General features: G+C 37.7%; 1 protein-coding gene across 3 annotated transcripts; it reads right to left on the bottom strand.

Annotated features, from left to right (window-relative positions):
• Nucleotides 1-3421: 3421 nt before the first annotated feature.
• Nucleotides 3422-12311, bottom strand: LOC310716891 (cytochrome P450 3A56-like). 3 transcript variants are annotated; one of them, XM_083524515.1, is made up of 16 exons: nucleotides 12156-12269; nucleotides 11441-11511; nucleotides 10799-10954; nucleotides 9835-9928; nucleotides 9689-9741; nucleotides 9394-9493; nucleotides 9187-9306; nucleotides 8840-8925; nucleotides 7479-7627; nucleotides 6600-6724; nucleotides 6407-6491; nucleotides 6155-6315; nucleotides 5562-5788; nucleotides 4125-4281; nucleotides 3711-3997; nucleotides 3422-3561 (listed from the first exon to the last, which is right to left on the bottom strand). In XM_083524515.1, exons 3-15 carry the CDS (start codon nucleotides 10864-10866, stop codon nucleotides 3914-3916), a joined length of 1509 nt encoding a protein of 502 aa, XP_083380641.1. In that variant the 5' UTR covers nucleotides 10867-10954; nucleotides 11441-11511; nucleotides 12156-12269; the 3' UTR covers nucleotides 3422-3561; nucleotides 3711-3913. The 3 variants fall into 3 exon arrangements, with proteins under 3 accessions (XP_083380641.1, XP_083380640.1, XP_083380642.1); XM_083524514.1 differs by lacking the exon at nucleotides 11441-11511 and having other exon boundaries at nucleotides 12169-12311; XM_083524516.1 differs by lacking the exon at nucleotides 12156-12269 and having other exon boundaries at nucleotides 11441-11914.
• Nucleotides 12312-12566: the final 255 nt, after the last annotated feature.

The raw sequence follows: 12566 nt of genomic DNA, 5'->3' as shown, positions 1-12566 counted from the left end.
AGTGCATCTTACAAGTTGTGCATTGCACCAGTTGTGCAAGTGGGATAGTAAAGTTGTACATTTACACAATCCTAGGGACTGGGTTACAGAGCAAATGTTACTACCATTCGATCCACCACAACTATCTAGAGATTACCCCAAATTTAAATGAATAGTTAATGAAAATACAATTGCAATTTACTTAAGATCTTTCCGTTTGTACATATGAGTATCTGGTTTTAGTTTATCTTGCTGTTTGGCTCATGGATGTGGATAAGGACGTCCTCATGGACTGTTATCTTTTACCCCTGGTTTCGATTATGTTCTTCCACATAGACACTTAAATTGTTTTGCCTTTATTGCCCTGTCACCCCAACAGTAGTACTTAATGGATGAATGTGCCCTTGTGTGACAAGATAGTGCTGATGGAAGAATCCAAATATGCAAAAAGCAAGAGATATAAGGATCTCTGTCTTTTAGAATGTGTCAGTTGTTAAATTAAAATAGAGGTAGACTGCTGGTTTTCATGTCAGGCATTTGCAACTATCATTAGAAAATTCGTCCACACATAATTAAACCACACATTTTCTTTGAGCATCAGTTAAAGTGACAGTTTCTGTCTTAGATCCAGTTCCACTCTTTGCTCCTGCTGTGACTCCTCATACATGCCTATACATCCATTAATCTTTTAGTGCCACCCAGTGCTCTGGAGGCTGCATTACCAGTGCCTGTAAAATTCCAGGGCCCAAGCCTCACTCTCCCCATCTGTCATTGTTTGCACAAACAACACAGCCGACAGGGACTCTGTTACAAAACCTTCTTGGCAGGCTTCTACACCAGCTCTTTCTTGGCCATGTGCCTCACTCATTGTTTGCACCTATGTTTCTTGTTGTTGTTACCCCACTCAAGTGTTTGTCCTTTGTTTTGGCAAAATTCTTTCACAGTGGACTGATGCCAGCAAAGTCGAATCCAGTTGGTACAGAAGCAGATTCAAGCCCTCCTCCAAACATTATCATCCATCTTCAACTGGGAAATATAGCTTCAATTTCACATACTTTAGTGTGTTTAATCCTTATTAGTTGGCTGTTTTGAGAAAAATTTGTTAAATACAATACACATGAGGCATAGTTTGATGGTTTAGGAAACAAACAAAAAGGCTAATTTTGTGTTAAGACGCTGATTCCTAAGATGGTTCCACTTAATAGAGTGCTAACATGAAAAGAAAAGAAAAAAGGGTTTATCTTAGAGACATGTGGCCATCAGGAGTGTTCCCATGACCATTTGCGATTACAGCTATCAGATCGCAATTCTGAGAGGCAGAACCAAAGGCCTGGTTAAAGGATAATGTCAAATGTCAGTCCAATTTGAGATAGCAGATCATCTTTGGTCATAGGAAACTACCACTGTGAACTGACCACTTCTGAAAGCACTAGTAAAAGATATTCTGAAATACAGGGTGGATAGACAGACAGAGCAAGGGGCTATGGCCTCCTCCAAAGAGCGTAACACTGGTTTTTGAGGGGGGCTACTGTTCTGGACACAAATTAGACACAAATTAGCGCTACATGAGGACAAGTGTACAGTAGGTGGTGAAACAGTGCATCCCGTTACCATCGGCTGTATTAAATTGCCATTGGTGAGGAAGTGCATCTCCGCCTTTCTATGATTTGTGGTACTACATCTAAGTGCACACACCATTCCTCCGATGGTACACACAGTCCTGCAGTTTAGTCGATGAATTGCTCTCAGTAAAGCTAAATGTGAAGGGAGCCCACCTGAGGCCATTCTATGCAAGACAGACAACACAGTCTCTCTCCTCTTTTTTAAATATCTGACCTTTTATAGAGTAAAACTGTGGTTACTGAGCCTGTATAGGTTCAGTATCAGTCTCTGCTGTAAAGCTTTGACAGTAGAGTGATTCTCAGCCAATTGGTGTTCTCTGTTTAGGGGCCAGTAGCACTAAAATCAAATCATATGTGTTCGTAGAAAATCTCAGCCTAGAAATTGTCCTCATAACTGCTGCTGTAATCAGAGCCACTCTTAAGATAAAATCGCTACACTACAAAGCTGTTACCAAGTGTAAGACTTTATGCTATATTTTGTTTCCATTCAGCCACACAAGCAGATTGAAAAACAGGTACTGGCTTTGGGTGAGAAGGTCAAGGATGCAGTCAGTGTTCTAGTTGATCCCAAAGGTGTTGAATGACCTACACTGACCACAACCCCACTAAAGTCTTTCCACAACAACCTCATCTGAAAACTCAAAACATGTTTTAATTTGTCAATGGATTCATCATGCTGGGACAGGTTTGGGCTTTTTAGTATCAGTGGAAAACAAGATGGTACAATTTACAGATTTTTATGCAGGTAATCCTGGAGAGCACCATTTCTTAAAGTAAACAAGTGTCTGCTTTCCCGGTACCCGTCTTTCTGTGGGAAGATGAAAATATAGGTCTCGCCTAGATGTCTTTTTATCAAGCTCAAAGTATTGTTCCAGTACATTTAGGAGAAATTGTAACCCCTGTTTACGGAATAACATCAGAACCTGGTTGTCCAGGAACAGCAGAACTACCGACCAAGATCAACACCACTAACACCAAAATATTGACAATCAATTGTGAACAACAGGATTTTTCCACTTCCACTTCATGTCTGCCCCTTGGCTGCTCTGACCACCATTCAAACAGAAAAAGACTAAACCGCAAGGCACTTCTTTAAATGAATGGGAAATCTTGCCCTCATTTTTAAAGATGTCTAATTTTTCAGACCCCTTGAGGATATACAGTTTATTTCACACATTGCTCCCTTACATAACCTGCTGGTGAATTCACAGCCACAACCACGATCCATTACATAGCCAGGCACAAAAAAACAAGCAATAGTTTTTAATTCTGCTCATGAATCAGCAGGACAGCTACAACACCTGACTAGTGCTGCAAAGTTATACAATTTTTCATGTTTCCTAGAAGAATTTTAAAGAATAATTTGTAGAGCCTAGGCTGGCTGCAATAGTGATAAAACGGGCTTTGTGTATAATGTGTTTAAAAAATATGCTTGTTAAAGAAGACATTAGAAGTGAAAGTCTTACTTTTCACAGCCTTAAAACTAAAAGTTGCTATTTTGCCAGAGATATAGATCATAGACCGTGTGAAATGCAGTGGCCTGGTTGTTGGCAGCTTTGCTTAAATACTATTAAATGTAATTTAAAGGGAAATTACCTGGAAGTACTTTAGTACATTTAAAATGACTGCTGAAACTCATAAGCTAATAAACATTATGCAAATAGGGAAAAACCCCACTTCTCTTAACCTACAGGCCTTAAAAACCCCATTAAATAATAAGTAGTGGAGATTTTCTTTTTTAATTGAACCAATAAAAATCTCAAATTGTACATTTTACGCTGAATGACCCACACGATCAAAAGCAATTCAGAACACCATAATTACCATTTGAGTGTATAGTTTAATAACGAGGGAAAAAAGCAATGAATGTCCAAGTCATCACTGAATAATTTTGTACAAAAATGGTCCCAACATGGCATTACAATATTTATAAAATTTATTAATATTTATTTTAAGAACGCTTCCTGTGGGCTCACCACCTGCAGGAGGGGCCGTAAGGGACGGTGCTGTGAGGATTGGGCAGCAGTCGGAGGCGGGGGGCCTGCTTAGACTGCTGCCCCCGCGACCCAAACGGATAAGCGGGAGAAAATGAATGAATATTTTAAGAACGTATAAATGATAAACAATTGTAAGATTATTACAGGTTAGACATATGCACTTAAAAATACCTGAAATGTTTAATAGAGTCAAATTACAAAGACAAACTAATGCAAGTTTCTTCCTTCATGCATAATCAATTATCTTCTAAATAAAAAAAAGGAAAAGCCCCCCCTTTATGGAGTGGTGTCATGTGCTGCCAGCATCATGCTAAACTATTCCTCACTGTGAGTTCTTGGAACAAACTTCAGAGTCACAGGAACTTTTGGTTGAAAGAGAGCATTGAGTTGAATAGGAATCTGGAAAGAAAGAGGAAAAAGAAGTCATCGATTAAGCACTGTTTTTTTTAGCTTGTACATGGCCCAACATGGCTTAAGATCCAAGACCTCTTTTTAATCAGTCATAAAAAAAGCATTAATGAAATACCTGAGTTTCTTTGCACGTCTCCACACTGAAGTTCTGCAGCAGCTTCACTATCATCAGTTTCATGATCAACTGAGCAAACCTCATTCCCACACAGTTACGAGGCCCGAGACCAAACGGCATGAACGTGTAGGGGTTGATGTCATTCCCAGGGCCGAACCTTTAAAAAAAATAGACATTGCATTGTTAGTATTTTTACTAATATTATGCATCTTTATGCAATTCCAGTGAGAAGTAGGCAGTTGTGCGACAAAAGAATTGAATCCAATTCATCTCAAATACAGCAATAGTGATTTATCCTCAGTCACCGTCCTCCAGTGACAATTATTAAGAAACGCAATTCAGCATATATAAAGGTTGTGAAGGGATGGGGCACAAACTCGACACAGGTAGATCAAGTGTTGATGGCATTGTGACTAATTTAAGTTTATGTCATGTGCACAAAATCTTAGTAACAGCTGTAATATATAATTAACCATATGGACAAAAGTATTGGATCACTTGACTTTTCTCGCATACCTGTTTCTTTCTTCAAACTGCAACCACAAAGTTAAAATCACTCAAACGTATAAATATGTCTTTGGATATAGGAGCAGTAAATCTTCTCTTCATTCAAACTAGGAGACCCAACCCTGTTCCAGCATGACAATGCCCCTGTACACAAAGTCAGCTCCATGAAGATATAGTTTTAAATGGGTTGGAGTGGAAGATCTTGAGTGGCCTGCTACAGAGCTCTGACCTCAACTCTACTGAACACCTTTGGGATGAATTTGGAATGCTGACCACACCTCAGGCCTCCTCACCTACATTCTCACCTGACTTTACTCACACCCTTGTGGCTGAATGAACACAAATCTTCACAAGTACACACCAAAATGTAGTCGAGCATCTTCCCAGAAGCGTGGAGGTTATTATAACAGCAAATGGCGACTAAATGTGTATGCATGCCTAATATGTAATTTAAGTAATTGGGCAAGTAAGGTTTATACAAATGAAAGATAAAGATTAAAAATGTTTAGGGGAGTCAAACAGACTTATAAATAATGTAGGAAAACATTAGCCAAATGTATATATATATATATATATATATATATATATATTTTTTTTTTTTGTTTTGTTTTGGGCACTAATATTATAAGCACTAACACAAAAACATATTTTTTAATTGTTATATATAATATTTTACAACCTTTTTATCTCTGTAAAGCTGCTCTGGGAAAATGTCCATTGTTAATACACTATACCAATGAAACTTAATTGAAATGAATTAAAAGAAATCTAAACAAAAATATGTCAACCTGGAGTATTCTTACAAAAATCTTGTATAGCATTGAAAATGTTTGCATTTTTAAACAGCTTGCATATTGATGCCACTATAAAAAACAAAAAACCCAGCTGTTACTTGTATCGGACTTTGATATCATGCAGGAGCCACGCTACCTCTCAGGTCTAAACTCTTCAGGATACTCCCAGATCTGCGGATCCCTTTGCAGAACGTATGTAGGAATTCCAACCAGAGTTTGTTTAGGAATGGTAATTCCATTAAGCTCTATAGTCTTCTTGCACATCCTCTCCAGACGGGGAGCAGTAGGGAGGAGACGCATCGATTCATTAATGGCCATTTCCAAGTACTCCAACTTTATCAATGCATCGTATGTTACTGGAGCCTAAAAAACATATATTTGAGTCATTAATTGCAGTTTTATAATTATTATGTTTTTATTGTTTGTGATTTGTGTTTCTCCTTCTATAATTGTTCTCTCTGATAAAAACCCATCATGACTAAGTTGGTTGACTATAGTTCTCAGATCCTATTTTAGGATGAACACAGTCGATGGATGGATTGAACGGTAGTCAATCATAGAGCACCATTCACACACTCGTTTAGACCTAGAACATTCACTGAGGACCATCCATATAATAGGAAAGCCTAGTACCCAAAGGAAAACCACACAAACAGTGAGTTCTCATGCATTGTGCTGTCTGCTATAGTTGTCATAAAAGAATTATATACACTATATATTTATATTTACATCACGAGGAAAGGTCGTGTCAATATCCTCCACTAGCTTGCTCATGCAGTCGGGGTTAGTTACGAGATTATATAGTAAATAAGTCAGGGTTGTGCTGGTGGTCTCATAGCCTCCCAGGAGGAAAATAAAGGACTGGGAAAGAATCTCGTGATCAGTCAAGCCTGTAAAAGACAATCAATACAAAGATTTTTAAATTATTTTTTTTATTTCTGTATGCTAGTTTTCTGTATGTTTGGCTGTTGAAACTCTTACCTTTATTTGGTTGATCGACAGCTTTCTCAGCTTGCTCATCAGATATTTGACTTTGGATCATGAGCTGCAGGAAGTCCACTCGCCTCTTAAAGTACAGACAGAAGCTTCTGTTTATCTATTTAAATTTGCAACCTTCCACAGGCAATGAGATTGATAATAGACATTGCAGAGTGTATATTTACTTTACACGCACATTTGCTTTTGTGTTGTGCTGGTCTTTGATCTTTTTCAGGGAATTGTAGAAAAAGTCCATAGCTGATTTTGAAAACAAGGTCACTCCCAGTTTGGATAGAAGCGGAACAAGAAAAGGAAAAATGGCTGGAAAACAAAATGGTGGTTAAGGTATCACTGTTAAAATGACATTACAAAGGTTGATTTGACCCAAATCCAATTTTGTCCCAAAATGCGAACTTGTTCCGATTGAAATGTTTGAACTCAACTTTTATTTTGTCCCTGCGCTCTAAACAGCAATTAAACACATCGAAAAAATCTACGCTGATCTCAATCTGGAGGCATCATATCTAAATAGTTCTTGATATTTTCAAGAATATCATAGTTCAATATTTTCATGAGCTAAACTCAAAGATCTAAGACTTTTTCTATGTACACAAAAGGCCTATTTCTCTCAAATATTGTTTAAAAATCTGTCTAAATCTGTGTTAGTGAGCACTTCTCCTTTGCCGTGAGAATCTATCCACCTCACAGATGTGGAGTATCAAGATGCTGATTAGACAGCATGATAATTGCACAGGTGTGCCTCAGGCTGGCCGCAATAAAAGGCCAAAGGGTGGGATAACAATCATCCGATTAATCCGTTATCAAAATAATCGTTAGTTGCAGCCCTAAATATGACCTCACATAAATGAGAACATGAATGCCAAACAGAAAGAATGGATCTGTGATAGATTTTCTATTACACAATAACATCTGCTTCATGTAGAATTCAAACTGCAAACTGAATTGCATTATTAAGGCTACACGTCTTAATAAGACTGCTGGGCTACACTGTCGCTGAATTTATAACACCCTTTACAAGGCTTCATATAATCTGATACCCTAAAATAGGACTTACTAATGATCAGGATTAAAGGACTGAAAAAGTTGAAGTTTAAAAATGTCTTGATATGGGTGACAAAAGGATCCTCAGGGTTATTAAGGGAATCGATATCAACACTGAAGGAGGCACTGGTGACCACGTCCATCGAATAAGTAGCAATGACTCTGGGGGAAAAATAAATAGAATAATATCAAACATTTAGCTCAATAAGAGGTAGGAAAATAGTCCTTTTATACATCACTCCTAGAGTCTTTAGTGCTTGTATATACAGGGCATTACGGTAACAATCACATGCTTTGTGGAATTTTTTTGTCTGTTATACAGTAGTTAAGATTTTTAGATGGTCCTTGCTACAGAATTCTCAAGTCCTTTGTGTGTAGCTGGTGAACCCTGGTGGGGTGGAGCTGAAGAATCCTAAATGACCAACTCTGTTGTTGTTGTTGTTGTTGTTGTTGGTGTTGGTGTTGTTGGTGGTGAACCCTAACTCCTATCCCTAGCTCATAGTACACAACATTTGACAAATAACATATCCACACAAACACCATTTTGACTTTTGGCTGAAAAGCTACATCAAATCAGACTCTAGCCTCGTTCTCAATGACGACATAACTTGACGTCTGTCAGCTGCCAACCAGGGATTGTGAAACCATCTGACTTACATTTGCATTCTCCAAAATGTGTCAAGCTATTCATCTGCATCTTGTCATACTGCTGCTCATATAACAGGGAATCGCAACACGCTTTGTTCAAAGCGCTATCTGTCCTGCACTGCATACATGAGCTCACATATGCCAAAATCACTAGAAGACAAGATTAAGATTTAAAAATGCTTCACTTTCTAATTATTATTACTAACATAGTACTATTTAAAAAAACTAGACTTGAAGGACAATTCTGACAGAATAAAAGTGTATGCTGTTATTATTTGGATTTACTTTTATGGCATTTGGCAGAGATCCAGAGCAATTTACAATGATCTAATTTACATACCTGAGCAGTTGAGGATTGAGGGTCTTGCTCACGTGCCCCACATTGGCATTCTGCATTATTATTGTGTCAATCGAAAGCTTTTATTTGAATATAGTAAACCATTTTTTTCACTCTTGCATTACACTACAGGGGGCTTTAAAGGTTTTTAACATCCTAAATGGGCTTTACATGGAAATCTTTTTGAATAAAAAAATACTTTAGGTTTGTATGAAAATAAATTAGATTTCCTCATAGATTCTTTGTAGATATTTGTAGATTTAGTGTATAAAAGCAATGCACTATATCAAACCAAACATCAGATTATCCTAATTATTCTGGATTAAAAAACGAAAAAAAAAACCAACCCAAACTGTGCATTAAACTTCTGAGAAAAACATGTAACATACTCTTTAACTTTGACTGCTTCTTTTGGGTTTTTCTTCTTCAAATGGTCAATAAAGCGGTCTGCATATTTCTCAGCAAGAGGAAAAATCTAAAGGGGTTTGATACAACAAATAGAAAATTGTTATTTATAATTATCCAAAGTAGCAGCATTACAAAATGCAAATCATTAATTAACCAAAATGTCACATAAGGTCAATTTGCATATTGTAAAACTGGCTATTAAATTTAATTAGACGTGTGGTCAGGCTTGGATGAGCCTTTCATGTCTGTTTCTCCTATAAGCTGGCTGTTTATTTGGCTTTTATTATTCTACATGATAAATCTGAAATGATGTAACTCAGTGGTGCACCTCCTTAAGCCGTCCACTTGTGAAGAACGGAGAGAGAGAAGCACGGATGCGTTTCCACTTTTCATCTTTTACTACAGATATCCCATCAGCGAAAGGACCAGCCAATTCAAGATTTGCTTCCTACATACAGGAGAAGAGACAAAGGTAAACAATGTATCTATGTAAAATGTAAAACCATTGATACATTTGTGAACAAAATTTACTTACCCTTCGATTAGTGAAGGTGGAGAAACATTCTTTTACCATAATAGCCTTGATCATTTCAATATCTAAGATCATCAGTATTGGTAGTCTTCCATCATATATCCTTAAAAAGAAATAAATATTTGATCGTATCTGATACTGTACCTCATAAAACAAGATGGTAATGGGAATTTTGTGGTTTTAATAAACAACAAAATTCACAATCAGGACTTTTATTTGACAAGTTGCTGGAACCATTAATGATATTTATATGGTGTAAACAAACAGGCTGAAATCAAAGCTTTTATTTTGTACTCACCCCCAAACCTTTCCATATTTCTTGAAGCACTCCATATCGAAGATGTAAAAGCCCTGAAATGGAATTGGAAAAGTAGTAAAGGGCGCAATACAGCACTACTGCAATATTTATGCACATTGTTACTGCTGTAGTGTAGAGTTACTCACCTTTATGTAGGACAGAAAAGTTCCCACAAAGGGCCATGGCCTTGGTCCTGGGATTCCCAGGTTTTTAAAAAATTTGTACGGCCAAACACTGTAACTACAGGCAAAAAACATAACCCATATTGCATTGTGTTCTCTATTTACACATCATGATCATTCACAGCACCTTCAGAGCTTTGGGGAGAATACATGTGATTTCTATAGGAGTTCATCATTTCTGTATTCTTGTAACACAGGAAGGTTGTTTTAGATTTGACAGCAGTTTCGACAGAGTGGGGGAGTGGTGGCTCCAGCGGTTAAGGCGCTGGGTTACCGATCGGAAGGTTGGGGGTTCAAGCCCCGGTATCGCCAAGCTGCCACTCTTGGGCCCTTGAGCAAGGCCCTTAACCCTCTATGCTCCAGGGGACCCTTACGAGAAAAATAAACCAAGGACCGTGACGTCGGAGCGACGTGGGGCCGCCTTCCCGTGGGCTCACCACCTGCAGGAGGGACCGTAAGGGACCAGTGCTGAGAGGATTGGGCAGCAGTCGAAGCAGGGGCCTTGACATCCCGATCCCTGGACACGGAGAAGTGTCTGGGGAATCTGCTTAGACTGCTGCCTCCGCGACCCGAATTACGGATAAGCGGGAGAAGATGAAATGAAAGCAGTTTCAACAGGAAGTGGTTGCTCACTATTTTTATTTGGCCTCTTCTTGTGATTAATAAACAAGTACACAGAAAAAAAAACAGGAGACTAAAAGCCACTAAACCCAGTCAAAGTGCAACTACGTATAACAACTGTACAAAGTCGAACAGTTTATCTGGATCTTGCTTTAAGATAACAATAAAATAATTAAAAACACAAACAATTTATAATTAAACATGAAAATAAGTCATACATACAAGTGATTGAGAAACGTTCATTTGCAAACACAGTTAAACACATTCTGTCTCATAAATTAGACTAAAATAATCAGGGTATACTTACATAAACAAAAGCGTGACCGCCAGTATAACTAGACTCCATGTCAGAGACAGAGATTGCAGGAAATTCATTTCCAAAATCGGAATCTCTTAGGAATGATCTGAAATGTCCAGCTAACAGTCGAGCGTTCCTTCTGCAGCTCTGAGCTTGAGATAAAACCTACAGGGAAGCATTTTATAGGGATCCAAATAAGGTGACAGGTGAAAAAGTGTAGGCAGAGAAAGATATAGCTATACAATAAAGGTGAATTAGCATAACCTAATAAGGTAGAAAGGAACTGATAAACAAATGAACTAGGACAAAGTTCCAGGATAACGTAACATATCCTGCATGACTTTATTTGTGTACTTATTGCTATCTCCAACCTGTTTATTATTACATAGCATTGAATAAGTACATAATTTATTGTATTTCTCAAATCAACAACATTTTTCTCCATCACAATACAATCTAATGTCTAGATCTCAGGGTTATCAGTGTAAAATTTAAAGTAAACGAATATGTTGTTCGAATTATTCCAATATTATAAATCCATCCTCCTTTTCTATCCTATGTAAAGAGCATAATGATCTTGTTAGTTGTTCACTGGTCAGGTTACTCCTCATGTATGGTCACTTATGGACCTATGTGAAAGTATGTGGACACCTGACAATCTCACCCATAAGCTTCTTAAATCCAGTTATAGGTCCTTTGAAAGGAAAATGACAATCTTTATTCTACCATTTCCATTTTTTCACATTCGTGCTGTTAAAACTGTTAATGTAACAGTATTGCCTTGAGACAAAGAGTGTCAAAATGGTTAGATCCCCTTAATACACTTTCACTGAGTCAAATGAGTCAAATCATGTGGCTCAAAAAGAGTCGACTCATAAATAACTTTTTCCCGAAAAACATGAAAGAGTTGGTTTATGATTTGAAGAGTGGTTGTTGTTCTTCACCGAAATGGCCAAACTTTCATAAAATCCTACTATCTATCTATCTATCTATCTATCTATCTATCTATCTATCTATCTATCTATCTATCTATCTATCTATCTATCACGTGAGCGCTCTACGAGTCAACTTGTTTATGAGTCACATGACTCCTGTCTTCTGTTACTTTCCTAACACACACACATACACACCTGAACACGCAAAAAAACCCACTTCATTAACACCTGTACAATTAAAACCCCATGAACCGGACCACACCCCACCTGTAATCTAATCTTTTTATTACATTTTCTCACGTTTTCTTTCTGTCCATGAAAGTGACGTAATCCTAATAAAACCTGAGCATAATAAATCTTATCACATGTTTTGGCCTCCATCGATTTTAAAGTCACGTGTTCGAGACTCATTATTATAAATAACCAGAGACCGATGTTTCTTACCTCTGTATTATTTCACTTCACTCCTGCTGTTAACTCTACGTAATAATAGCAAATCTCCAATGTATTCACGTCCTGTCACTTCCTGGTTTTTGAGTCTTTTTAGTTTGATATAATGCTGCACAGCGCCCCGTAGTGGACACTCGGGATTTAACCAGGCAATGATTACCTGTATGTAACTCCAAGTCTGTATAGTGTATACATAAAGTCGTTCAACTCAAATATATTCGGACAAACGAGCATAATTATCATTAGAATATTTTATAACTTAGATGCAGTCAATGACTGTAAATTTGTAACCCATGGACATCACCAAATGTGTTTCCTCTCATCAGATGCTTTGACAGGTCTTTACTGCAGCTGCCTTCAGTAGCTGGGTGTTTGTGGGTTTCTGGAGATGA

The sequence above is a fragment of the Silurus aristotelis genome (genome assembly GCF_946808225.1).
Source record: "Silurus aristotelis genome assembly, chromosome: 21".
Lineage (NCBI taxonomy): Eukaryota > Metazoa > Chordata > Actinopteri > Siluriformes > Siluridae > Silurus > Silurus aristotelis.
The sequence above is the reverse complement of the archived record's forward strand: the minus strand, read 5'-3'. Positions and strand labels throughout refer to the sequence as shown.

Coding starts and splice junctions, on each gene's coding strand:
- LOC310716891 (XM_083524514.1), bottom strand. CDS start 10,866: ATGAATTTCCTGCAATCTCTGTCTCTGACATGGAGTCTAGTTATACTG. Junction 6,316..6,406: donor TGTCGATCAACCAAATAAAG/GTAAGAGTTTCA, acceptor TGTCTTTTACAG/GCTTGACTGATCACGAGATT. Junction 5,789..6,154: donor ACACGACCTTTCCTCGTGAT/GTAAATATAAAT, acceptor TATGTTTTTTAG/GCTCCAGTAACATACGATGC.